The following is a 26,294-nucleotide window of genomic DNA, read 5'->3' as shown; positions in this document are numbered from 1 at the left end:
CACTGACATAATCAAAACTTCAATAATTTTGCACTGCAAACCACATCTGTTAAACACTGTTAATGCAAGTTAATGCAGCACTGAATTATTCAGAAAGTGAAGCTTAAGCTTCACACTCCACACGCAATGCATTCGTTATCCTTTAGTATATTTAAGCATATATATTAAATTGTTTGCTACATTATTGTTTGGAATCTGATAGATTGGCAATGTATTTATGATATCAGTTCCAGTGCCTCTTTACCTGTAATAAATTTGGATTACTTCAGAGGCATCCACAGTTGCTTCTGGAAGCATTTGCTGAGATGTGCAAAACTGTCGGTCAGCTTTAAGATTTTCTACTCTGCTTTCAAGACGATCCAAAGTGTTCTTTGTGCCCTGAAGGAGAAGCCTTATTAAACAGTGAACAGGAAAATACCCAATTTTACAGTAAGATAATCAAACTGAACATCAACACAATCATTCACACCCACCTCATTAAAAGATCATTATTATTAGGATTCAAACATAGACCAGCAGTAAAAATCATATTGATCACTATTTTCAGGGAAATGATACCACTGAAACTGAACTCCTTCTGTTGCACTTACAAATAACGCCCAGTGCAGGTCATTGTTGTTGCTGAAATACATTTGCATTGTTAGTTTTAGGAGAAATGAATCAGATACAGGGTCAAACAAAACATTAAAATGAATGCAAAGTTAATGTACAGTAAAACCGTATTTGCAATAAATAGGTAGTACTAATTAAAAGCAGTTTCTTTTTTGAGTCTGCTGTGAAAGTTTGAACTTAAAATGCTTAGCACTCCTAATGTTTTCCCTAGCTGAACCAGAGGCAGGTAGCTGTTAAAACTCCCAGCAGGATTTGTTACAGGGCACTGGTGATTGGAAGACCGACTGCACACTGGTGATGGACTCGTAACCAGGCTCATCTTCCCAATTTAAAAGGAGAGATAAGAGTAGAAAGACCATTTACCATGTTCACCCTCCAGTGTTCTGCTAGCTCATCCAAGCTGCAGTTTTCCTGTATCGGACTCTGTGTTTGGGGAAGCACACTCAACTCTCCCTCTAGTTCAGCAGCATCTTGCTTCATCTGTTGTACTCTTCTGGTAAACTCCTTCTCTGACTGGAGAAGTTCATTCAGCAAACCTTCACAGTGCTCCTCCACCTGCATTATTGCCCTTCTGGTGTCTTGGTGCTGGCTCTGAAGGCTCTGAATCTCCTGTGTGATCGCTGCCTGCCCGGACCGAGTGGTATTTTTCTTCAGGGAATCACCCAGAGCTGTTATGTCTCTTAATACTTCTTCTTGACGGGAGATGGGAATCAGCATACTCTGTGAAACAGACAGTGCTGACTCATCACACAAACACAGTTTAGGTTCTGCACTGAAGTCTTCACACATGATTATGAAGATAAAACTGCTCAATGCTATCCTTCACCATCACTGTGGTCTATACCTTCCTTACTTTCAGTACTGTTTCTGTGTGATCTTAAGCCAGCACCAAGTCATGTTCTTACTGTTAACTCCTAAGTATCAAGGACAAGCATCCTCTCAACCAATGCAATGGACAATGCATCTCTAGGCTTCTATAGCTATTTCCCAGAAGTCCTCCCTGAACTATGGATTTTTAAATACATTTCATAGATAGAAATATTACCTTTAATCTACTAAGGGTCTTTTCCAATGCTGGTCTTTCTTTAGGAGTAGCTCCGAGAGATGGGATTTCCTTGCTAAATGAGTGTTGAGTGGTATGGAACTCCTTCAGTAATTTCTGATAGCGATGGTTCCTCTGAATGCTATCTTCCAACGTATGAACCAAACCCTATAATTACATTGAATCAGGGTACATGTTGATTGTTCTACATAACAAAAAAGTGAACTATCTTAAAATAGGAAGCATGGCCTTCATGAACTTTGGGGGAAACAGTTTCAAATAGAAAAATTAAATTATATTTCAGATTGAAATTCAGTTTCTTTAAAAAAAAAAATAAAAGTTGTTTTTGAAAACAACTTTACAGAAAAACAGCAACAATGCTTTATAATTATTTCATTAGCCATGACAACTGGTACAAGAGAGAAAAATATGTGTTTATACTAGGTACAAACCTTTAAATCCTTCATGAGACAGTGATTAGGGTTTAACATTTCAACCCAAGATGCTTCATTAAAACTCACATCATGAGTAAGGTGAAAAAGGGCATCTTTCTGCACTTTTAGCATATCAAATGCTGTTAATATGCTGTGGGCTTCTTGTAGCAACATCCTGCACTTCTCTAATGATTCATAGTTCCTTGTCAGGTCCGGCCACACGAACTCCAGAGAAAGGTTGAATTTCTGTTGCGAGATTTCACTTATTTTTAACTTAAATTTTTCTTTGGCTTCCAAGTAACTGTTCCATCGACCTAGAATTTCCTTTAAGAGGCTGGAAAAAGCAAAAAAAAAACAAAACAAACAAACACATAACTTAAAAAGTCGTGTACAAAAAGCATAACTAAGGGATGCTGTATTTAGGAAAATGAGTCCAAGACCAACAGCATGTCTATTAAAGAGCAGGTTATACAAAAATTAAAGCCAGAATATACTTCATAACTTTAGATGTCCAATCAGGAAAGTTCAATTATGTGTACCTGAATATTGCTATGGTTCCAGCTCAATTACAGAAAAAGTACACAATAAATAAAATGTCTGAAAAAAAAAACAAACAAGGAAAATATGCTTGCTTTGAAGAAGAAACATAGACATTATTTTCATAAAAGAGGGTTTGGGTCTAGTAAGTGGAATGTGCAATGAAGACATCCTACCTGCAATGCTCTTCTGCAGATTGTAAAGCACTATTCCACTGTCCTTTGATCTCAACTATTGTCTGCTCGGTCTCAGGCTTTCTAAGGCGCATCTTTTCTGCCAGTTTAGCGCCTGCATCTTCCAAGAGTTGTATTTTCAAATCCCCTTCAGGTTTACGCTGAAGGATTTCCTATATTAAGACACAGCAGAAGTTTAGCGTAATGCTGATGTAAAATGATATTGACACATGTTCACAAAAGCCTACAGTCATGTGACTGCTTTATCACCAAGACCTAGGGATGTCAAGTGACCAGGAGACAGAAGGGCAAGAGCCATACTTGCATGCTGCCTTGTAAGGCTCTTAGAACTTGCCCTGGCTTAATAGACTTTAAAGTTAGCTGCAACACAGTGTAAAAAAGAAGTTCATAATCATAAAAATTCAACCTCAGTGAACAGTATGGTACACCACAAAAGGCACCACACATCAACATTATTGGTAATGTGCATCATCCTGGCCGAGTATTAACGGACACAGAGACTGAACTGTAGCTCTTAGGCTAAATGGAGAGGATATCAATTTCCACTATCTATCATCAACTCCAAAGAATATTTAAATCCACTTGACTGACCAATGAAGCAAACATTCTGTGGGGAGAAGGAGAAGGGTATATATTTATAACATGAAAAAAACAAGGAATTGTGTTGGCAGAGGAAGGATGGTTAATGGATGTTAAATAGATTTATATAATTATGGTATTCATTTTCAAAGACTAGGACACTTGTTTAAGTGAAGAGGCAGGTATAGAACATCTATATCTGTGTATGAGAGGTTCTATAGTTACTCTAGATTTTATCTGACTGAAACGGGCTGTATGTACTGCACTTTAAAAGACAAAGATACACACAGAGCTCTGCATGCCCTCACCTCTGTGCACTGGATTCTTTCTTCGATCAAGCTTTTGCTGCCCTCTGTTGATCGCACAGTGTCAATGCTTTCTATTAAACCTGTTATCCAAGTGAGTGTGCTGTCTCTGAGAGAATCAAATGCCTCCAGGTCTTTGGAAAGAGCCTCTTGTGCTTCTGTGTCCGTGGCAATTTGCACCAGCAGATTTTGGTATCTTTCGATCAGTTTTGAAGATTCTTTGACAGCATGGTCATAGGTGAGCCCTCGCTTCCTTAAGGAATCAACAAAGCTACTAAGGCTGTCAAACTTTTCCCTGTATAATAAAATAAAAGGCACACAGATTTCAATTCACATATTTTGTATTGTATTTATACCTCCATTTACTTGCAATGGAAAAAAGGATTGCCAACTGTACCTTTCTTTTACAATTTCCTGATAGAACTGCTCCAGTCCTTCAGCCAGAGGGGAATTCTGTACCTTGCTCTGCAACCACTGATCAAGAAGCGTGTACTCTTCTTGCAGCCTCAATTGATAAAACACAGGGTCATTCAAGAGAGAACAATTCTACACAGACTTACGAATGGGTCACTTACAAATCTCAACCACTACATTACTACTGAACTATTAAAACCAGCAGTGAAAGTTCACTCAGTACTATAGTGCATGCTGCTATATGGTATAGGGGATCTTACTTATTGAGTGACTCTAAGCAGTCCTGGAGATCCCAGTGTTTTTGCTGGCAGTGTGATGTAAATGTCTTGAGCTCTGCCTCCTGGTTATGCAGCCAGCCACTGATCTGGTTCGCGTGTTTCACAGGCAGATGGGCTCTTATTTCACTGAAGCGCTTTTCAATGTCCTGGATTTTCTTTTCTCCCTCTTTAGACATCAGGAAATCCTTTAAGAATGAACCACATATCTCAGTTTAATGCGGATATTGGATTCTTCCTGTTCACTGCATAATTTAGACAGACAGAACTATGTAACTGAAATAATAACTGCTAACAATTTGAAAGAATACAATATGTAACAGGTTGAGTGCAGGGAATATTGACTTCTGCTGCTGCCTCTGCACTGAAATATCTCATGTTGGTCCCCACTGTAGATAAGCGCCCACCAATGAAAACTTCAGAAAGTCCTACATTTAGTTTATGGAGAGAAGCTTCAACATCCTGCCTTTGCTCAGGATATTCAAAACATTCATTCACTGACAGTTGAATATGCTGAAGCCAGTCTTCATTCACTTTAATCTCATCTGCGAAAAAAATAAAATAACCCAAGTTAGAAAAGGAACAAGAAGGCATTTACAAATTAAAAGACAACACTGGTGTTGCAGTGAAGTCATTCTGATAATGTGAACTTATTTACCACTTAGCTGGTGGGTGAAGTGGTCCTCAGTGGAGTGGACCTTTTCAAAGAGCAATGCTTGGACACTTTGAAGGTTTTCTGTTAGTTTTGCTCCGTTCTTGTTCAATTCTGCCAGGTCTTGTGGATTGGCCACGCTGGCCATGAGGTTGATCTCTTCCAGAAGAGAATCCACCTGTTCTGTCTGATTCAGGAGGTCCTCACTGATGCTCTGTGCAGAATACAGTGACATGGATTACGACACCACACAGGGGTATTACTTAATGTGGTGATTGTATTGATGTTTCTAATAGATCAATTAACATTACATGCACACTACCTTTAATCGATCAAAAATGTTTGGATGGTCAGAAATAGCAAGGCTGTGTACAGACTGTTCGATAGCCTGTAGACAGCAATGGGACTGGATGAGTCTGTCTGCAATGTGCTTCTTGACAACAGTGAACTCTTGAAACACTTCACTGCTGTCTTCATAGAGTTCTTTAACCTGCTCCATCCTCTTCTTTAGCTGGGTTTCGATGACCTAGAACAATATGAAGCAAGATTACTGTGTGGCCCAATCCCTTGGAATGAGCTTACAGTTGAAGACATTGTTTAACTGAAAAGCATTGAATGTGGCCAGCGGTAACTGATTTATTATCAATAAAACCCTGGCAACACCCTATAGAAAGTGACAAAACAGTGTTTGGAGGGAGTGTGTGGAGTTGTGTGCTGCAAAAGGAGAGCAGGTTCGGTGAAGACGTTGACAAGCCTGAACAAGTACTGAGTAAGAGAAAGGTTAGTTTATGCGGCAGGATAGCTGTGCTTGGGTGCTTGTGTTTATTTAGAAGTGTTTTGTTCTAAACTTTTGCTTTGTTTCCGTGTTATGTTTGTTTTGTAAATAATATAATAGCGCAAAGAAGCAGTTTTTTCAACCTTGAACTGCCACTTTACCACTATATATATATATATATATATATATATATATATATATATATATATATATATATATATATATAAAAAAAACACACACACTCTCTGCTTAAATAGCAGCAAAAAAACAGATTTTTAAAAAATATTTTTTAATGTATCATCCTTAAAGACTGGCCAGGCCAGGTTTTAAGGAGAACTACAGTATTACTGCATATGTAAATAAAGGAAATGTGAGTTTGTGTTTTCAACATCTAACTAAGAAACCAGCCTGTTGCTCACCTGTAGCTCCAAAGGAGATTCTTTGCTTTGCAGAAGCTCTTGTATCTCAGCAGCTCTACAGTGAAAATGCTCAATATTCCTCTCCTGAGCCTGTATTTCATCCTGAGAATTAAAAATATTTTTTTAAAGAAGATACCATCAAAACCAAAGTGCACGACGAAGCTCTATGCATAAGATGGTGGAATTGTAAAGATTTACAATGAGATGTTTGCAACAGAATCTTTAAATAAATGCAAGTGAAAAATAAAAAAAAAGTCCTTCAAAAAAGTAAGTGGAATTCCAGCATCAGCACATAGAATGGAAAAAATACATTCAAATGATTTAGTATAGAATATGCACTGCATTTTCCCTGAGAGATTGAAAACTTGCTTAAACTTGCATGTTTTTTTCTTTTTCTTTTTTTAAACAGATATGCACACGTCTGCAGAGATGACTATATGTAAAATGCCAAGAGGGAATTACATTATACAAAATAAAACCTTACACCGATGCCAAGCATTTACAATTAAGCACGTAAAAATAAAAAAAATAAAATAAAAAGTTTACCTTTTTCAATCAAACCCGTGTCGGAATGGTCCCGATCCTGATTCAGGACTATTTTTCTAGCAAACACTATTTGGGGGTGTTCACTGATTTTTCTGGTAATGAACCTACTAAACCTGCTTGGTTAGCAATCATTCAACGGACAAATATATCTGCCAAGACCTAATTCCAGGAGTTAAATTAAACATCTAAAGTGACTTAACAGGAGATTCACAAGCAGCAAATGCCATTAGAATATGATCCCAACCTGCCCTATGGTTTCAGATAAGCCCTGAAGCGTTTTTTTTTTTGCTGAAGAATTCTCAGGGTGCAGTCAATTAGTGTTGGTTAGTGTTGGTTCCATTGCATATGAGCACAACAGCTCTGCTGAACTGAACTAAGGTCAAAGAACACAAACGAAAACGACCTATTCAAAATAAAATTACGTGCTGTTGTTGGGTGCATTATTGGCTGCATGTTTATCACATGATCTGATTAATGATCTCAAGCATCAACATGTAGATTTTTTGAGGCTTCACGGAAAAGGAGTTACCTAATCTCTGGGTGGGGTACTGGCAGATGTACAGTGATTTATACAATCAAATTTAAATGACTGCAGTAAGTGTAGGGGTGTACCATCTATATATTTCAGCTTACAGGTGTGGGACATGTTTGCAATATTGTTTACAATGCTTCAATAAAAACTGCATGTTGTTAATACTTGTTTAAAATACCTTCTTCTGGGACTATCTGTGTAGAGGGAGGAAGCTATAAGATTCTTATACTGCATTCCAAATAGAAAAACATATTTTAACCTGAATCAATTGGTCAGCTATTTGCACCAATATAAGTTTCAATTTGGTAACAGCTATAACAACTTGATGTCACATTTATTTAAATGACTAATATGCTAATATTCTACCCAAATCAACACTCAGATTCAGTGGTCGATATTTGACTGTTTTAGTTCCAGAAGCATTTCAGTCTCAACCTAGGACTAAATCTTACCTGATAATAACTTAAGGTAAATGAGAATTCTTAAGGTTCAAACAACACGCAAATTAAAAAGGTTTTATTTTCTAACATTTTACACATATTGCATTCTGCATGTCTTCAAGAACTGTTTTGAAGACCAAGTACAAGTGAGACGTTTTATAAAACAGAAGTAGGAGCTTACAAGTTCTTAAAAAAAATGGGAACTGATATCTATGAAAGCTGCTGGCACAGCATCTTTGTATTAATGTGTGTATGCTAATCACATTACCTCCAAATCTGTGATCTCCTGCTGGTTTCTGAAGCGATGATGCTCTGAAAATGCCCCCAGCTTGATCGTTGTCCATTCTTCAATGTCGCTGGCTAAACTAATAAGCTTCTCCCACAGTGTCAGACCGCATTTTACATTATCCAGATAGATGTCAGTCTTCTCAGTCACCTGGCATGAATGGTACATGGAAGATTAAAACAATAAAAAGTACCTAAAAATCAAGATTTTTAATGTTTATTGAATTGTGACATCCTTTCATATTTCAATCATGCATTTCTCTCTTTTTTTGAGTAAAGGACTCAAAAGTTTTTGTTACTAGTTTTGTAACAATAACAGTTTTTCGAACTCCTTTTTGTTGATTAACAGTTAACATGCAGCATAGTAACATGTTACCAAATGTTTTGTTTCTGGTTAGTTAATATATTGTAACCTATTTATAAAGTACAGTAGTCTCTGCGTATAGGAACACCTCCTGAGTTAACACTTCGGCTTAGGGAACAACCTTGTGGTGAAACGGAATATTCCCGTTGGAAATGCTCCGCCTAAAGAAACAGGAACTTTGCTGAAAAGAACACATTTTTGGCACTGATAGCGATTCGTTGCTAACTGACACAAAACTGATACAGTACAGTTTTGTACCCTGATAACTCATCATCATCAAGCTCAAATTCAAATGTTTTATTCAATCTTTTTTTTTAATTAATTAATTAATTTATTATCTTAGCCGTCGCCAATGGTTTTTATTCCGGTTTTCTCCCCAATTTGGAATGCCGAATTATTATTTTTATCCCGGTTCACTGCTGCAATCCCCTGGCGACAGCTGGACAGCAACCTGCACTTGACTGGAAGAAACAAAGAAAATCTTTTTTCAAACCAAGGCATATGGACAGGGCCTCCTTTAGGTTTTTTTTTTTAGTTTGTGACCCATCACTTTGTCTCAGTTCAGTTTAACATGAGATGTGTATGTTAATCAGTATCGTTAAACAAACGTACATCTAACCACCGGTCCACGAGAGAGTCGGCCTCGCTCTCAAATGCAGTGTCTTTACAGATCTGGATTTTATTCAGCTGTGACTGCAGCTGTCTGCAGACGGTCCGGATTTCATCAATGTGGTTAGAACAGCCACTCAGCTCCTCCTTCATTGTGCTAACCTGCAAACGTTTAGAGAAACACAGAAGGGAGAAAAAAAGGGGCTCTAAGGAAAATCTGTGGGCTTCATAGTGAATGAAAACTGTGAATTAGTTGCTGTCCAGTTTATTACAAGGCCTGTAAGTAGCTTAAACAGTCATCAAACCCCTCCAAGCTTTATGTAGAGGAGGAACTTGTAACTTTTGCCACAATGAAAGCCGCTTGCAAAAAAGTAGGACTTAAAACAAGGACTTATAGACAAAGACTTATACACTTGACAGCCTCTCAAAATAGTCTTAAATTAACCTAAATGCACAAACAGTTCTTGGTTTGCTCAGTGTACCCAAATTACAAATCTGCACAAAGAATGACAACATATAGTGTGAAACAAATGCTTAAAGAACAAAGAATTGCATGAACATGTTGCAATGTGAATTATCACGGCAAGGACTAGTGTGCGATTAGTCAGTTTTAATATTCATTAGATTTAATGTAAAATGACAGAACGAGTTGTCTGCCACCTAGTGACAAATAGAAATACTACACTTTAAATTTTAATTATTTTTTACGTTACATAAAACACAGATAAATAAAAGTTTTGATGTTGCATTTTAAAAGATAAACATTTCCTGATGACTGGATGACCAGCAGTCTCTCTCATGCAAAATAATAATGCACAAAACACAATTGGAAATCTGTGAATGGTTTCACAATCCATTGTATTAACCTTCTCTATGAGTCGGTGTAAGTTGTCCTTTCCCATATAAGAAGCCTGCTCTGAAATGATGGTTTCTGCTCTCTGCAAAGTGTTGGATAGATCACTTCGGTAGCCTTGAAATTTCTTCAGCTGTCCCATCAACACACTGCATTGTTCTTGCCTAGTGGAGAGCAAGAGTTACTATACTGTGTCTAGTAATACATTTAATATGCATTTACCACTTCTCTTAAAAGGAATATGCTGTTCAACTGACCTTTTTATACTGTATGCACAATGTAATTGGACTTAAGCTACCCGATCTCGAATCAGATTAGAGTGGATAGATACAGAACCATGGTTTCCCCCAAACCTATATACCCGTATGTCAAAGACTCTAATTTACTGGATTGTTAAAATGAACCAGATCATTGGATATTGTGAAAATTAATTAAAAGGATTCATTATTCAGGTTGGTTTATTAGTATTTGGTTAATGGGATCATTTCAATCCGAGAACAGGACAAGAAACTACAGTAGATGCTGCAATCATTCATTTGAGTAAATGTAGATTTGAGGGTTGCATTGAAGGCAGTGATTTGAAGCTAAAACCAGGTTGGTCCTGTCAAGAACAGTTTAAGAGAGCAGAGGTAGAGCTGCACATCAGAGAAATCAGGAGCTGACCTGTGGAATGCACACTCTCTTCTGTGTGTATCAGACTGAAGCTGTTTATTTTTCACCTACCCCTCGGTTATTGTTCGTTCTGTTTCCTCCCACAGGGTATCCAGGTCCACAAGGCTAATAGTTTCCTCCTCACTTGACATTGGAAGGATATGATTGACTCTTTCTCTTAGTCTTTGCAGGTCTCCTTCATTGGAGCGCAGCTGGTTCTCTAGTTCTTCTAAGGTCCTCATCCTGGATATAAAGTCAGTGTTAGCAATGGATAGGACCATTACTGGACCCAAATAATACACATTTTGAAATCTATTTGAATGAGTCATTGAAGAACTGTAACGGTCACCTCCCAGGCTTGGATTGCTTCTACATGCTTATGTTTAAATATTAATTTTTTTAAATGTTTATTTATATATATAGCGCCTCATAGTGGACCACGATCACAAAGCTCTTTACAAGACACAAGACTAGGGTGTGTGAGCTGTGCGTCAGCTGCAGAGTCACTTACAACAACGTCTCACCTGAAAGACGGAGCACAAGGAGGTTAAGTGACTTGCTCAGGGTCACACAATGGGTGACTGAGCTGGGATTTGAACGAGGCACATGCTGGTTACAAGCCCGTTTCTTTAACCACTGGACCACAGAGCCTCCTGTTGTCATACATGTGCTTATTATCATATATTAACTTTGGAACTGTAAGTAATGTGTATGGTAATTTAATATATATATATATATATATATATATATATATATATATATATATATATATATATATATATATATATATATATATATATATATATATATTTCCATATTTAAGGTATTCAAAGAAAGACGTAATAAAAAGTTGCAACCTGCAATCACCATTTACATTTATATAAACAAATTAATTAAATAAGGTAAAATGCAGAAACCAAACATAACTAAGTAAAGTTAAGAACAGAGGAGTTCAGAGTTTGTTAATAATATATAGAAATATATATATGACAAACCTTTTGTGGAGTGCAGGCCATGTTGGTTCCTTCAGTCCCACACTGTCTGCTTTCTCTTGAACCTCCTGCAGACGTGCCATCAGGGCATTCTTTTTTACAAGGATTGACAGGAGAACTTCTTGTTGAAGACTTTGTTCGTGTTTCATTAAAAACTCATTTGTTTCCTCTAGTTTCTGGGAAAGTACTGCAATCATTTGCTGACAGGTCATTGCTTTACTGGATTCAGCTTCCTGCAGGCAGATATTAGCCTTGTTCAGCAGCTCATCTATGCGGACGGCTTTGTCCCTCATGGAGTTTATATCTTGCTGGATCGCTTCTAACTCTACTTTGTTTTTGCATAGAGAAACCATATGTGGAGTAGCTTGTAAACGATCAATATCATTTTCAGCCATTCTCAGTGATGCTAAAAAGGCATCCAGGGTTTTCATGGCCACCTCACTGTCATGCACGCTGTGGTCCATCTCTTCCAGTTTATTTATACAGACAAGCACAATGCTTTGAATCGCTTGTTGGTCTCTCGGGTCCAAGCCAGCAACAGCTGGGCTCCCTGTTTTCTCAAAGGCACAGTTGTTTCTGATGTAGCACTGGATACTTTCCAGAAGTTCCTGTAAAATAATACAGTTTAGATAATAAAACAACATTAGATCTTCTGGTGACAACTAGTTTACACCCTTCAGCTTCTGTGTAATCGAATGAAACAAGACAGAAATACTGACAGAAAGATAACACTTTGTGGAATAAAGATGTACTTTGTATTGACGCAATTAAGATGTTAAAACACACTCAAAAACTTGTTCTAGAAACTGTATGCTTTCAATACACTTCCTCCTCTGCTTAAAGTATTTCCCTTGACCAGATATAGTAGACAGAGGTTTAAACACCTTCTTCCACATCATGATTTTACCTCCATATACCAGTAGTCAAAAAGAGAACAGTATCCCTCAAGCCTGAGGTCTTTTTTCCCACCATGCTGTCCATACAACATCAGGTCTATCAGTACAGCTGGAAAAAAAGATCATCGTGACCTACATCTACTGCATGTACATGTAAAAATGTAAGTGTGACATATGGACAGACAGACAGGTCCTTAAGTTTAATCCCCAGATTCTGATGCTCTGGTGACTTGCTTTACCTTTAAATCCTTCTGCACAGAGGCAGCAGCAGGCATTGTAAACCGGTTCAAAATCTTGGGCTTCTTTTTGAACTGGTCTAGTGAATCAGAAAGCTGAGCGACTTCACTATTCAATGGGACAAGGAATCTTACAGCAGTTTCCATGGATTTCAATCTGTTAAAATATAAGGTGAGAGCCTTAAATACAGAAGGATCTGTCAAAAAATCTGTTAACTTGTGATAGCATGAACACATGCAGATGTTAAAGAATGTCTTACATTGACACAGATTTGAACTTTTGCCTATCTGTCTATTTACCTCTCAGTTACTGATCTCTCTGTTTCCTCCCACAGTGTCTCCAAGTCCACAAGATGCTTGGCTTTTTCCTCACTTGACATCAGTACAAGCTGATTGGCTGTTTCTCTGAGTTTTAGCAGTTTTCCTTCAAAGGAGCCCAGATTGTTCCTTAGTTCGCTTAAGAACCTCAACCTGTGTGTAAAGAAATAGTTTTATTAACATAACTTGTATCTGTAGTGGTATTCAATTGTCCTGTAATGGACAAAATAATCAAGACCGTGACAAACCTTTGCTGAAGTGCAGGTAATGTCGGTTCCTTCAGTCCCTCGCTGTCGGTTTTCTCTTGTATCTCCCGTAGATTTTTTATCAGATCCTCCTTTCTAACAAGGATTGACCGAACCACTTCTTCTTGTTGAAGTCTTTGTTCGTGTTTCATTAAAAACTCATTTGTGTCCTCTAGTTTCTGGGAAAGTACTGCAATCATTTGCTGACAGGTCATTGCTTTACTGGATTCAGCTTCCTGCAGGCAGATATTAGCCTTGTTCAGCAGCTCATCTATGTGGACGGCTTTGTCCCTCATGGAGTTTATATCTTGCTGGATCGCTTGTAACTGTACTTTGGTTTTGCGTACAGAAATCACATCTGAAGACGGAGTAGCTTGTAAATGATCAATATCCTTTTCAGCTGCTCTCAGTGATGCTAACAAGGCTTCCAGGGTTTTCATGGCCACCTCACTGTCATGCACGCTGTGGTCCATCTCTTCCAGTTTATTTGTACAGACAAGCACAATGCTCTGGATCGCTTGCTGATCTCTGCTGCCCAATCCTGCAGCAGCCAGGCTCTCCAGTCTCTCAAATGTACTGCTGTTTCTGATGTTGAGCTGGATACTTTCCTGAAGTTCCTGTTAAACAATACAGAGTTTATAAACAGTTTAAAGCTGCTCTTCAGTTCTAGTTGCTTGCCATATGCATATGTAACCAAGCCTAGATTAGCCAAAGTGTCTTTATAGTAGTAACAGACGGCGCCATCTAGTGATTTGCAGTTTGGAAACACCTTTTTTGTACAGTGCACAAGATCTTGCCAGCGCATTGCATTCAGTATAACTTAGAGAAGTAACTAGAACGGAAATGCACATCCTTAACTCCTGGAAAGAGCCTCAACAAAGAATTATCATCAAATAAAAAATAAGAAACCTAATATTTGACTGATCTCAGTAAGAACCACGAAGAATAATTGTACATGTTATTAAAAAAAGTGAACGGAATAGTATAAAAATAAGAACATTTCATTTAAAAACTGCTTGATCTTTAAAAAGCTAACTGGCACATTCGGATGGCCAGCGCCTTCAATAAATCCTCAGATTCTGAATTTTCAGCAACTTGCTGTACCTTCAAATCCTTTTGCACAGAGGCAGCAGCAGGCATTGCAAACCGGTTCAAAGTCTTGGGCTTCTTTTTGAACTGGTCTAGTGAATCAGAAAGCTGAGCGACTTCACTATCCAATGGGACAAGGAATCCTACAGCAGTTTCCATGGATTTCAATCTGTTAAAATATAAGATGAGAGCCTTGAATATAGATGGATTAAACCATTTAAGCCAAATTCTGTCAAAAAAGCTGTTAACTTGTCATAGCATGAATAAATGCAGATGTTACATTATATCTTACATTGACACAGATTTCAACTTTTGTCTATTTACCTCTCGGTTACTGATCTCTCTGTTTCCTCCCACAGTGTCTCCAAGTCCACAAGATGCTTGGCTTTTTCCTCACTTGACATCAGTACAAGCTGATTGGCTGTTTCTCTGAGTTTTAGCAGTTTTCCTTCAAAGGAGCCCAGATTGTTCCTTAGTTCGCTTAAGAACTTCAACCTGTGTGTAAAGAAATAGTTTTATTAACATAACTTGTATCTGTAGTGGTATTCAATTGTCCTGTAATGGACAAAATAATCAAGACCGTGACAAACCTTTGCTGAAGTGCAGGTAATGTCGGTTCCTTCAGTCCCTCGCTGTCGGTTTTCTCTTGTATCTCCCGTAGATTTTTTATCAGATCCTCCTTTCTAACAAGGATTGACCGAACCACTTCTTCTTGTTGAAGTCTTTGTTCGTGTTTCATTAAAAACTCATTTGTGTCCTCTAGTTTCTGGGAAAGTACTGCAATCATTTGCTGACAGGTCATTGCTTTACTGGATTCAGCTTCCTGCAGGCAGATATTAGCCTTGTTCAGCAGCTCATCTATGTGGACGGCTTTGTCCCTCATGGAGTTTATATCTTGCTGGATCGCTTGTAACTGTACTTTGGTTTTGCGTACAGAAATCACATCTGAAGACGGAGTAGCTTGTAAATGATCAATATCCTTTTCAGCTGCTCTCAGTGATGCTAACAAGGCTTCCAGGGTTTTCATGGCCACCTCACTGTCATGCACGCTGTGGTCCATCTCTTCCAGTTTATTTGTACAGACAAGCACAATGCTCTGGATCGCTTGCTGATCTCTGCTGCCCAATCCTGCAGCAGCCAGGCTCTCCAGTCTCTCAAATGTACTGCTGTTTCTGATGTTGAGCTGGATACTTTCCTGAAGTTCCTGTTAAACAATACAGAGTTTATAAACAGTTTAAAGCTGCTCTTCAGTTCTAGTTGCTTGCCATATACATATGTAACCGAGCCTAGATTAGCCAAAGTGTCTTTATAGTAGTAACAGACGGCGCCATCTAGTGATTTGCAGTTTGGAAACACCTTTTTTGTACAGTGCACAAGATCTTGCCAGCGCATTGCATTCAGTATAACTTAGAGAAGTAACTAGAACGGAAATGCACATCCTTAACTCCTGGAAAGAGCCTCAACAAAGAATTATCATCAAATAAAAAATAAGAAACCTAATATTTGACTGATCTCAGTAAGAACCACGAAGAATAATTGTACATGTTATTAAAAAAAGTGAACGGAATAGTATAAAAATAAGAACATTTCATTTAAAAACTGCTTGATCTTTAAAAAGCTAACTGGCACATTCGGATGGCCAGCGCCTTCAATAAATCCTCAGATTCTGAATTTTCAGCAACTTGCTGTACCTTCAAATCCTTTTGCACAGAGGCAGCAGCAGGCATTGCAAACCGGTTCAAAGTCTTGGGCTTCTTTTTGAACTGGTCTAGTGAATCAGAAAGCTGAGCGACTTCACTATCCAATGGGACAAGGAATCCTACAGCAGTTTCCATGGATTTCAATCTGTTAAAATATAAGATGAGAGCCTTGAATATAGATGGATTAAACCATTTAAGCCAAATTCTGTCAAAAAAGCTGTTAACTTGTCATAGCATGAATAAATGCAGATGTTACATTATATCTTACATTGACACAGATTTCAACTTTTGTCTATTTACCTCTCGGTTACTGATCTCTCTGTTTCCTCCCACAGTGTCTCCAAGTCCACAAGATGCTTGGCTTTTTCCTCACTTGACATCAGTACAAGCTGATTGGCTGTTTCTCTGAGTTTTAGCAGTTTTCCTTCAAAGGAGCCCAGATTGTTCCTTAGTTCGCTTAAGAACCTCAACCTGTGTGTAAAGAAATAGTTTTACTAACATAACTTGTATCTGTAGTGGTATTCAATTGTCCTGTAATGGACAAAATAATCAAGACCGTGACAAACCTTTGCTGAAGTGCAGGTAATGTCGGTTCCTTCAGTCCCTCGCTGTCGGTTTTCTCTTGTATCGCCCGTAGATTTTTTATCAGATCCTCCTTTCTAACAAGGATTGACCGAACCACTTCTTCTTGTTGAAGTCTTTGTTCGTGTTTCATTAAAAACTCATTTGTGTCCTCTAGTTTCTGGGAAAGTACTGCAATCATTTGCTGACAGGTCATTGCTTTACTGGATTCAGCTTCCTGCAGGCAGATATTAGCCTTGTTCAGCAGCTCATCTATGTGGACGGCTTTGTCCCTCATGGAGTTTATATCTTGCTGGATCGCTTGTAACTGTACTTTGGTTTTGCGTACAGAAATCACATCTGAAGACGGAGTAGCTTGTAAATGATCAATATCCTTTTCAGCTGCTCTCAGTGATGCTAACAAGGCTTCCAGGGTTTTCATGGCCACCTCACTGTCATGCACGCTGTGGTCCATCTCTTCCAGTTTATTTGTACAGACAAGCACAATGCTCTGGATCGCTTGCTGATCTCTGCTGCCCAATCCTGCAGCAGCCAGGCTCTCCAGTCTCTCAAATGTACTGCTGTTTCTGATGTTGAGCTGGATACTTTCCTGAAGTTCCTGTTAAACAATACAGAGTTTATAAACAGTTTAAAGCTGCTCTTCAGTTCTAGTTGCTTGCCATATACATATGTAACCGAGCCTAGATTAGCCAAAGTGTCTTTATAGTAGTAACAGACGGCGCCATCTAGTGATTTGCAGTTTGGAAACACCTTTTTTGTACAGTGCACAAGATCTTGCCAGCGCATTGCATTCAGTATAACTTAGAGAAGTAACTAGAACGGAAATGCACATCCTTAACTCCTGGAAAGAGCCTCAACAAAGAATTATCATCAAATAAAAAATAAGAAACCTAATATTTGACTGATCTCAGTAAGAACCACGAAGAATAATTGTACATGTTATTAAAAAAAGTGAACGGAATAGTATAAAAATAAGAACATTTCATTTAAAAACTGCTTGATCTTTAAAAAGCTAACTGGCACATTCGGATGGCCAGCGCCTTCAATAAATCCTCAGATTCTGAATTTTCAGCAACTTGCTGTACCTTCAAATCCTTTTGCACAGAGGCAGCAGCAGGCATTGCAAACCGGTTCAAAGTCTTGGGCTTCTTTTTGAACTGGTCTAGTGAATCAGAAAGCTGAGCGACTTCACTATCCAATGGGACAAGGAATCCTACAGCAGTTTCCATGGATTTCAATCTGTTAAAATATAAGATGAGAGCCTTGAATATAGATGGATTAAACCATTTAAGCCAAATTCTGTCAAAAAAGCTGTTAACTTGTCATAGCATGAATAAATGCAGATGTTACATTATATCTTACATTGACACAGATTTCAACTTTTGTCTATTTACCTCTCGGTTACTGATCTCTCTGTTTCCTCCCACAATGTCTCCAAGTCCACAAGATGCTTGGCTTTTTCCTCACTTGACATCAGTACAAGCTGATTGGCTGTTTCTCTGAGTTTTAGCAGTTTTCCTTCAAAGGAGCCCAGATTGTTCCTTAGTTCGCTTAAGAACCTCAACCTGTGTGTAAAGAAATAGTTTTATTAACATAACTTGTATCTGTAGTGGTATTCAATTGTCCTGTAATGGACAAAATAATCAAGACCGTGACAAACCTTTGCTGAAGTGCAGGTAATGTCGGTTCCTTCAGTCCCTCGCTGTCGGTTTTCTCTTGTATCTCCCGTAGATTTTTTATCAGATCCTCCTTTCTAACAAGGATTGACCGAACCACTTCTTCTTGTTGAAGTCTTTGTTCGTGTTTCATTAAAAACTCATTTGTGTCCTCTAGTTTCTGGGAAAGTACTGCAATCATTTGCTGACAGGTCATTGCTTTACTGGATTCAGCTTCCTGCAGGCAGATATTAGCCTTGTTCAGCAGCTCATCTATGTGGACGGCTTTGTCCCTCATGGAGTTTATATCTTGCTGGATCGCTTGTAACTGTACTTTGGTTTTGCGTACAGAAATCACATCTGAAGACGGAGTAGCTTGTAAATGATCAATATCCTTTTCAGCTGCTCTCAGTGATGCTAACAAGGCTTCCAGGGTTTTCATGGCCACCTCACTGTCATGCACGCTGTGGTCCATCTCTTCCAGTTTATTTGTACAGACAAGCACAATGCTCTGGATCGCTTGCTGATCTCTGCTGCCCAATCCTGCAGCAGCCAGGCTCTCCAGTCTCTCAAATGTACTGCTGTTTCTGATGTTGAGCTGGATACTTTCCTGAAGTTCCTGTTAAACAATACAGAGTTTATAAACAGTTTAAAGCTGCTCTTCAGTTCTAGTTGCTTGCCATATACATATGTAACCGAGCCTAGATTAGCCAAAGTGTCTTTATAGTAGTAACAGACGGCGCCATCTAGTGATTTGCAGTTTGGAAACACCTTTTTTGTACAGTGCACAAGATCTTGCCAGCGCATTGCATTCAGTATAACTTAGAGAAGTAACTAGAACGGAAATGCACATCCTTAACTCCTGTAAAGAGCCTCAACAAAGAATTATCATCAAATAAAAAATAAGAAACCTAATATTTGACTGATCTCGGTAAGAACCACGAAGAATAATTGTACATGTTATTAAAAAAAGTGAACGGAATAGTATAAAAATAAGAACATTTCATTTAAAAACTGCTTGATCTTTAAAAAGCTAACTGGCACATTCGGATGGCCAGCGCCTTCAATAAATCCTCAGATTCTGAATTTTCAGCAACTTGCTGTACCTTCAAATCCTTTTGAACAGAGGCAGCAGCAGGCATTGCAAACCGGTTCAAAGTCTTGGGCTTCTTTTTGAACTGGTCTAGTGAATCAGAAAGCTGAGCGACTTCACTATCCAATGGGACAAGGAATCCTACAGCAGTTTCCATGGATTTCAATCTGTTAAAATATAAGATGAGAGCCTTGAATATAGATGGATTAAACCGTTTAAGCCAAATTCTGTCAAAAAAGCTGTTAACTTGTCATAGCATGAATAAATGAAAATTTTATGTAATACAACATTGATATATATTTTGACTTGTGGCTATTTTTCACTTACCCCTCAGTTACTGATCTCTCTGTTTCCTCCCACAATGTCTCCAAGTCCACAAGATGCTTGGCTTTTTCCTCACTTGACATCAGTACAAGCTGATTGGCTGTTTCTCTGAGTTTTAGCAGTTTTCCTTCAAAGGAGCCCAGATTGTTCCTTAGTTCGCTTAAGAACCTCAACCTGTGTGTAAAGAAATAGTTTTATTAACATAACTTGTATCTGTAGTGGTATTCAATTGTCCTGTAATGGACAAAATAATCAAGACCGTGACAAACCTTTGCTGAAGTGCAGGTAATGTCGGTTCCTTCAGTCCCTCGCTGTCGGTTTTCTCTTGTATCTCCCGTAGATTTTTTATCAGATCCTCCTTTCTAACAAGGATTGACCGAACCACTTCTTCTTGTTGAAGTCTTTGTTCGTGTTTCATTAAAAACTCATTTGTGTCCTCTAGTTTCTGGGAAAGTACTGCAATCATTTGCTGACAGGTCATTGCTTTACTGGATTCAGCTTCCTGCAGGCAGATATTAGCCTTGTTCAGCAGCTCATCTATGTGGACGGCTTTGTCCCTCATGGAGTTTATATCTTGCTGGATCGCTTGTAACTGTACTTTGGTTTTGCGTACAGAAATCACATCTGAAGACGGAGTAGCTTGTAAATGATCAATATCCTTTTCAGCTGCTCTCAGTGATGCTAACAAGGCTTCCAGGGTTTTCATGGCCACCTCACTGTCATGCACGCTGTGGTCCATCTCTTCCAGTTTATTTGTACAGACAAGCACAATGCTCTGGATCGCTTGCTGATCTCTGCTGCCCAATCCTGCAGCAGCCAGGCTCTCCAGTCTCTCAAATGTACTGCTGTTTCTGATGTTGAGCTGGATACTTTCCTGAAGTTCCTGTTAAACAATACAGAGTTTATAAACAGTTTAAAGCTGCTCTTCAGTTCTAGTTGCTTGCCATATACATATGTAACCGAGCCTAGATTAGCCAAAGTGTCTTTATAGTAATAACAGACGGCGCCATCTAGTGATTTGCAGTTTGGAAACACCTTTTTTGTACAGTGCACAAGATCTTGCCAGCGCATTGCATTCAGTATAACTTAGAGAAGTAACTAGAACGGAAATGCACATCCTTAACTCCTGTAAAGAGCCTCAACAAAGAATTATCATCAAATAAAAAATAAGAAACCTAATATTTGACTGATCTCGGTAAGAACCACGAAGAATAATTGTACATGTTATTAAAAAAAGTGAACGGAATAGTATAAAAATAAGAACATTTCATTTAAAAACTGCTTGATCTTTAAAAAGCTAACTGGCACATTCGGATGGCCAGCGCCTTCAATAAATCCTCAGATTCTGAATTTTCAGCAACTTGCTGTACCTTCAAATCCTTTTGAACAGAGGCAGCAGCAGGCATTGCAAACCGGTTCAAAGTCTTGGGCTTCTTTTTGAACTGGTCTAGTGAATCAGAAAGCTGAGCGACTTCACTATCCAATGGGACAAGGAATCCTACAGCAGTTTCCATGGATTTCAATCTGTTAAAATATAAGATGAGAGCCTTGAATATAGATGGATTAAACCGTTTAAGCCAAATTCTGTCAAAAAAGCTGTTAACTTGTCATAGCATGAATAAATGAAAATTTTATGTAATACAACATTGATATATATTTTGACTTGTGGCTATTTTTCACTTACCCCTCAGTTACTGATCTCTCTGTTTCCTCCCACAATGTCTCCAAGTCCACAAGATGCTTGGCTTTTTCCTCACTTGACATCAGTACAAGCTGATTGGCTGTTTCTCTGAGTTTTAGCAGTTTTCCTTCAAAGGAGCCCAGATTGTTCCTTAGTTCGCTTAAGAACCTCAACCTGTGTGTAAAGAAATAGTTTTATTAACATAACTTGTATCTGTAGTGGTATTCAATTGTCCTGTAATGGACAAAATAATGAAGACTGTGACAAACCTTTGCTGAAGTGCAGGTAGTGTTGGTTCCTTCAGTCCCTTGCTGTCGGTTTTCTCTTGTATCTCCCGTAGATTTTTCATCAGATCCTCCTTTCTAACAAGGATTGACCGAACCACTTCTTCTTGTTGAAGTCTTTGTTCATGTTTCATTAAAAACTCATTTGTGTCCTCTAGTTTCTGGGAAAGTACTGCAATCATTTGCTGACAGGTCATTGCTTTACTGGATTCAGCTTCCTGCAGGCAGATATCAGCCTTCTTCAGCAGCTCATCTATGCGGACGGCTTTGTCCCTCATGGAGTTTATATCTTGCTGGTTTGCTTCTAATTCTACTTTGTTTTTGGGTAAAGAAACCATATGTGGAGTAGCTTGTAAACGATCAATATCATTTTCAGTCGTTCTCAGTGATGATAAAAAGGCTTCCAGGGTTTTCATGGCCACCTCACTGTCATGCACGCTGTGGTCCATCTCTTCCAGTTTATTTTTACAAACAAGCACAATGCTCTGGATCACTTGTTGATCTCTCGGGTCCAAGCCAGAAACAGCTGGGCTCTCTAATTTCTCAAACGCACTGCTGTTTCTAATGTTGCGCTGTATGCGTCTCTGAAGTTCCTGTTAAATAATACCAAGTTTTTTTAAATATATACGTGAAATCTTCTGGCATGAAGTATGTACCCTTCAGCCTCCGCTGTGGCTTGTGTGAGTTTAACCGAATGAAACAACCTTAGATGGAATGAAAGTCACTCGAGACACTACTCAGATTTTGACACAAAGAAAGAAATTAGAGGAACTGACCCAAGATGAAAAACATTTAGTCATAAGTAAATATATTTGCATTTCTGGAAAACCTTTACATGTTTGATTAGAAACTTCTGTAGCTTAAAATTAATTTTTTATTGTCCCTTTACCTTTTATAGAAGTAAGAAGCACCTGCATCATCTAGTGATCTGTCACTTTGAAAACAATTTCCTTTTGTTTTGCTGTCAATACACTGCTGTGCACTAGATGGTGCTAGTGCTTACTAACGTAAAAACACTTGGGCAGATCTAGCTTACATTACATGTATATCTACGGCAGCCAACTAGAACCGAAAAGCAGGTTTTGAACTTATGTTAAAGCACCTTAACAAAGACTTATTAAAACAAATAAAACAATTAAGTACACTATTTAAGTAATTGCAATAAGAACTACCCAGAATGACTTCAAACATCATAAAAGGTAACAGAATAGTATAAAAATAAGAGCATTTAATTTGAAAGTGTTGAACTTTAAAAGATGTAAGTGTGACAGACAGACAGATCCTTAAGTTTAATCCTCAGATTCTGATGCTCTGGTGACTTGCTGTACCTTTAAATCCTTTTGCACAGAGGCAGCAGCAGGCATTGTAAACCGGTTCAAAGTCTTGGGCTTCTTTTTGAACTGGTCTAGTAAATCAGAAAGCTGAGCGACTTCACTATCCAATGGAACAAGGAATCCTACAGCAGTTTCCACGGATTTCAATCTGTTAAAATATAAGATGAGAGCCTTGAAATACAGATAAACACAACATTGATACACATTTTTACTTTTGCCTATTTTTCACTTACCTCTCGGTTACTGATCTCTCTGTTTTCTCCCACAGTGTCTCCAAGTCCACAAGATGTTTGGCTTTTTCCTCGCTTGACATCAGTACAAGCTGATTGGCTGAGTCCCTGAGTTTTAGCAGTTCTCTTTCAAAGGAACCCAGATTGTTCTTTAGTTCTTTTAAGAACCTCAACCTGTGTGTAAAAAACAATGCTTTATTAACCTGTAGCTGCACTGGCATTCAACTATCCTCGTCTTATAATGGTCACAGATTTTCCCATGTAGCAGTGTCTTTTGACATATGTCTTTTGAAAAGTATATTGGCAAAATAATGAAGACCGTGACAAACCTTTGCTGAAGTGCTGGTAATGTTGGTTCCTTCAGTAACTCACTGTCGGTTTTCTGTTGTACTTCCCATAGACTTTTTATCAGGTCCTCCTTTCTAACAAGGATTGGCCAGAGCACTTTTTCTTGTTGAAGATTTTGTTCATGTTTCGTAAAAATGACATTTGTGTCCTCTAGTTTCTGGGAAAGTACTGTAATCATTTGCTGACAGGTCATTGCTTTACTGGATTCAGCTTCCTGCAGGCAGATATTAGCCTTGTTCAGCAGCTCATCTATGTGGACGGCTTTGTCCCTCATGAAGTTTATATCTTTCTGGATCACTTCTAACTTTACTTTGCTTTTGCTCAAGGCAACCACATCCACAGATGGAGCAGCTCGAAAACGATCAATATCATTTTCAGCCGTTCTCAGTGACACTAAAAAGGCTTCTAGGGTTTTCATGACCATCTCGCTGTCATGTATGCTATAGATCATCTTTTGTAGTTTCTTTTTGCAAACAAGAACAATCTTATGGATTGCCAGTTGGTCTCTGGAGTCTAATCCTGCAACAGAGGGGCTCCCTGGTTTCTCTAAGACACTGCTGTTTACTATGTGGCGCTGGATACGTTCTTGAAGTTCCTGTTAGAAACATTTAAAAACAGTTTAGATTAAAAATAAAAATACAATTCTAATAAAAAATAATTTTCAGCTTAAAGTCGTTTGTCAAAAACTAATCAAACAGGAAAGTCTCTTATTAGGAACAGAAAAACAGCATTTGATGAAAGCAAGTATCTCCAAGCTAGTTTAATTGAACAGCTATTAACTGACTATATTACATATTTATGTGTGTATTTTAAGTCAAAACAATAACTGCACATCACCAAGCCTGTATCACATTTTCTGATGGCATTTGTCAGCTCTACTGAAGGTGGAATGTAATGTTAATATGATACATCGTTGCAGTTGGGTTTGTAATGTATTTAATGTGCACGTCACCCAATGAATACAATGAAAATAGTCAAAATACCCTTTTCAGTTGAACTTTAAAACACATGTTTTTAAAAGCTCTGCTGACATGCCGTACCTTTATATCCTTTTGAACTGAGTCATCACCAGTCACTGTAAAACGACTTAGAGTCTTGGGCTTCTTTTGGTACTGGTCTAGTAAATCAGAAAGCTGAGTGACTTGAATCTCCACGGGAACAAGGATTCCCACTGTAGTTTCCATGGACTTCAGTCTGTGAAAATACAGGACATTAGCATTTAAAAGATATCAATTATATCATTAACAGAAACCTCAGAACTTACTTCAATTAATAAGGATTCTCTATTAATAATAAAAATAAATCTGTACATTAGAGAGTTTCTAATCGCAACAAAACTCTTATTAGAGTGCATTACCTCACCTACAGCTCAGACTCTTACCCTCCTCATGTTAGTGAGGAAGATACTCATAGTGAGACAACCATCTGGCTCTTTTATAGGTATGCATCACCTACTGAGTTTTTAGCTGAACATTATTATGGGTTACCTAAAACCGACTTGTGAAACATTGTGAAAAAACAACACTGCTGTTTATGTATGGCAAGTAATCAATATTAAAGATCTCCGTACCAATGCAAAATATAACAGCTGCTGTAATAACCTGGTAAAACATCACGTGCATGGATAGGGTCACAGTGCTTGACCAGCTGAGCTAATGTACACACAGTAGTGATTCTTGAGTCTGTCTGCCTGTCTGTAAGAGTGAGTTACCTGGCTTGGAGGCTTGGCTTGAGTTCTCTCCACTCGTGGTTTATTCTTTTCCTGGTTTCAGGTTCCCTCATGTTTCCTTTAAGCTGTGAAGACTGAATTTCAAACTCAAACCAACAAGTTTCAGTCTCCTCTTGCGCTGCCTACAGTAAGATTAGAATAAACAGTCAACAACATTGTTCTAAATATAGGGTATCAGAATGTACAGTGTGGGTTCTTTAGCTCCATATTAAATCTGCTTGGCACACCTGTAATTCTTGACACCTGATGCGCAGGACTGACGTGTCCACTATATCTTCAGGAAATTCAGAGAGAACGAGTTCTCTGTTCTTCTTCAGTTGCATCTCAAAGACACTCTTTGACTCTCTATAGCTGAACATGAAACGCAATCATAAATAAGAAGAAACCAAGATATGCATTCATATTTTTTTTCTATTGTCAGTGGCTGTTACCTCTTCAAAACCTCAGTCTCATTTGAGTGCTGGTTGTCCTGAACGGCAGGTAAAGTTTCCTCAACATTTAGTTTTACTGCTTGTTGCACCACTGGGATATTTGCAACCCTCACTGTTACCTTGAAATAAGAAGGACAGATTTTGTGAAAAACCTATGCGAATAAATGCTTATGCAGAAAAGCTTACAATAAAAAAGAATCTATAAACTGGAATACATACTGTATATGCATTACAGGATACAAAACTGAGACAGAAGCATAAGCGAAAACAGAAATCTGTCCCGCACCCACCCTTTTTTTACCTGAGTAGTGGTAAGCAGCACTTTAGATGAAACTGAAGAAACAGCTTGTACAGGGCTGTCAACCTCAGCTACCTTGAGTACAGCATGCCCTGAAGACTGTCTATAAAGAAAACAATGTATTTTACAATGGCTCTTTCTTATGTTCCATTCACAAAAGGTAACCTTGATCGACTGTTTATAATGAGCATTTTTAGCGTATTCTTGTGTTTCAAAGCATTCTCTATAACAAAATGTAAAAGTATTGAGCTCAATGGCACCAAAAACTGATTGTAAACATCATAAAAACACAAGAGTGCCACTAAAAGCCA

The 26,294-nt window shown here is 38.3% G+C and overlaps 1 protein-coding gene across 4 annotated transcripts in view; it reads right to left on the bottom strand.

Annotated features, from left to right (window-relative positions):
• LOC121329721 (nesprin-2-like) overlaps positions 1–26,079 on the bottom strand; it is a 99,938-nt gene extending 73,859 nt beyond the window's left edge. For 3 of the 4 annotated variants that reach the window (XM_041275423.1, XM_041275424.1, XM_041275422.1), the window contains exons 1-43: positions 25,987–26,079; positions 25,686–25,804; positions 25,482–25,605; positions 25,237–25,376; positions 24,566–24,719; positions 23,507–24,120; positions 23,181–23,351; positions 22,942–23,095; positions 21,599–22,206; positions 21,333–21,503; positions 21,019–21,172; positions 19,918–20,531; positions 19,652–19,822; positions 19,338–19,491; positions 18,237–18,850; positions 17,971–18,141; positions 17,662–17,815; positions 16,561–17,174; positions 16,295–16,465; positions 15,986–16,139; positions 14,885–15,498; positions 14,619–14,789; positions 14,310–14,463; positions 13,209–13,822; positions 12,943–13,113; positions 12,646–12,799; positions 11,514–12,118; positions 10,591–10,761; positions 9,881–10,031; positions 9,018–9,176; positions 8,025–8,192; positions 6,239–6,340; positions 5,367–5,570; positions 5,051–5,258; positions 4,825–4,937; positions 4,378–4,580; positions 4,101–4,208; positions 3,707–3,998; positions 2,802–2,971; positions 2,107–2,422; positions 1,658–1,822; positions 976–1,332; positions 245–378 (exon numbers count right to left, since the gene is read on the bottom strand). In XM_041275423.1, coding sequence (XP_041131357.1) covers positions 245–378; positions 976–1,332; positions 1,658–1,822; positions 2,107–2,422; positions 2,802–2,971; positions 3,707–3,998; positions 4,101–4,208; positions 4,378–4,580; positions 4,825–4,937; positions 5,051–5,258; positions 5,367–5,570; positions 6,239–6,340; positions 8,025–8,192; positions 9,018–9,176; positions 9,881–10,031; positions 10,591–10,761; positions 11,514–12,118; positions 12,646–12,799; positions 12,943–13,113; positions 13,209–13,822; positions 14,310–14,463; positions 14,619–14,789; positions 14,885–15,498; positions 15,986–16,139; positions 16,295–16,465; positions 16,561–17,174; positions 17,662–17,815; positions 17,971–18,141; positions 18,237–18,850; positions 19,338–19,491; positions 19,652–19,822; positions 19,918–20,531; positions 21,019–21,172; positions 21,333–21,503; positions 21,599–22,206; positions 22,942–23,095; positions 23,181–23,351; positions 23,507–24,120; positions 24,566–24,719; positions 25,237–25,376; positions 25,482–25,577 — 10,583 coding nt within the window. In that variant the 5' untranslated portion in view covers positions 25,578–25,605; positions 25,686–25,804; positions 25,987–26,079. The remainder of the gene's footprint in view (positions 1–244; positions 379–975; positions 1,333–1,657; positions 1,823–2,106; positions 2,423–2,801; positions 2,972–3,706; positions 3,999–4,100; positions 4,209–4,377; positions 4,581–4,824; positions 4,938–5,050; positions 5,259–5,366; positions 5,571–6,238; positions 6,341–8,024; positions 8,193–9,017; positions 9,177–9,880; positions 10,032–10,590; positions 10,762–11,513; positions 12,119–12,645; positions 12,800–12,942; positions 13,114–13,208; positions 13,823–14,309; positions 14,464–14,618; positions 14,790–14,884; positions 15,499–15,985; positions 16,140–16,294; positions 16,466–16,560; positions 17,175–17,661; positions 17,816–17,970; positions 18,142–18,236; positions 18,851–19,337; positions 19,492–19,651; positions 19,823–19,917; positions 20,532–21,018; positions 21,173–21,332; positions 21,504–21,598; positions 22,207–22,941; positions 23,096–23,180; positions 23,352–23,506; positions 24,121–24,565; positions 24,720–25,236; positions 25,377–25,481; positions 25,606–25,685; positions 25,805–25,986) is intronic. The other variant, XM_041275425.1, reaches the window with a different exon arrangement.
• Positions 26,080–26,294: the final 215 nt, after the last annotated feature.

Source organism: Polyodon spathula, chromosome 17, assembly GCF_017654505.1.
Source record: "Polyodon spathula isolate WHYD16114869_AA chromosome 17, ASM1765450v1, whole genome shotgun sequence".
Lineage (NCBI taxonomy): Eukaryota > Metazoa > Chordata > Actinopteri > Acipenseriformes > Polyodontidae > Polyodon > Polyodon spathula.
This window is presented reverse-complemented; position numbering and strand designations above follow the sequence as displayed.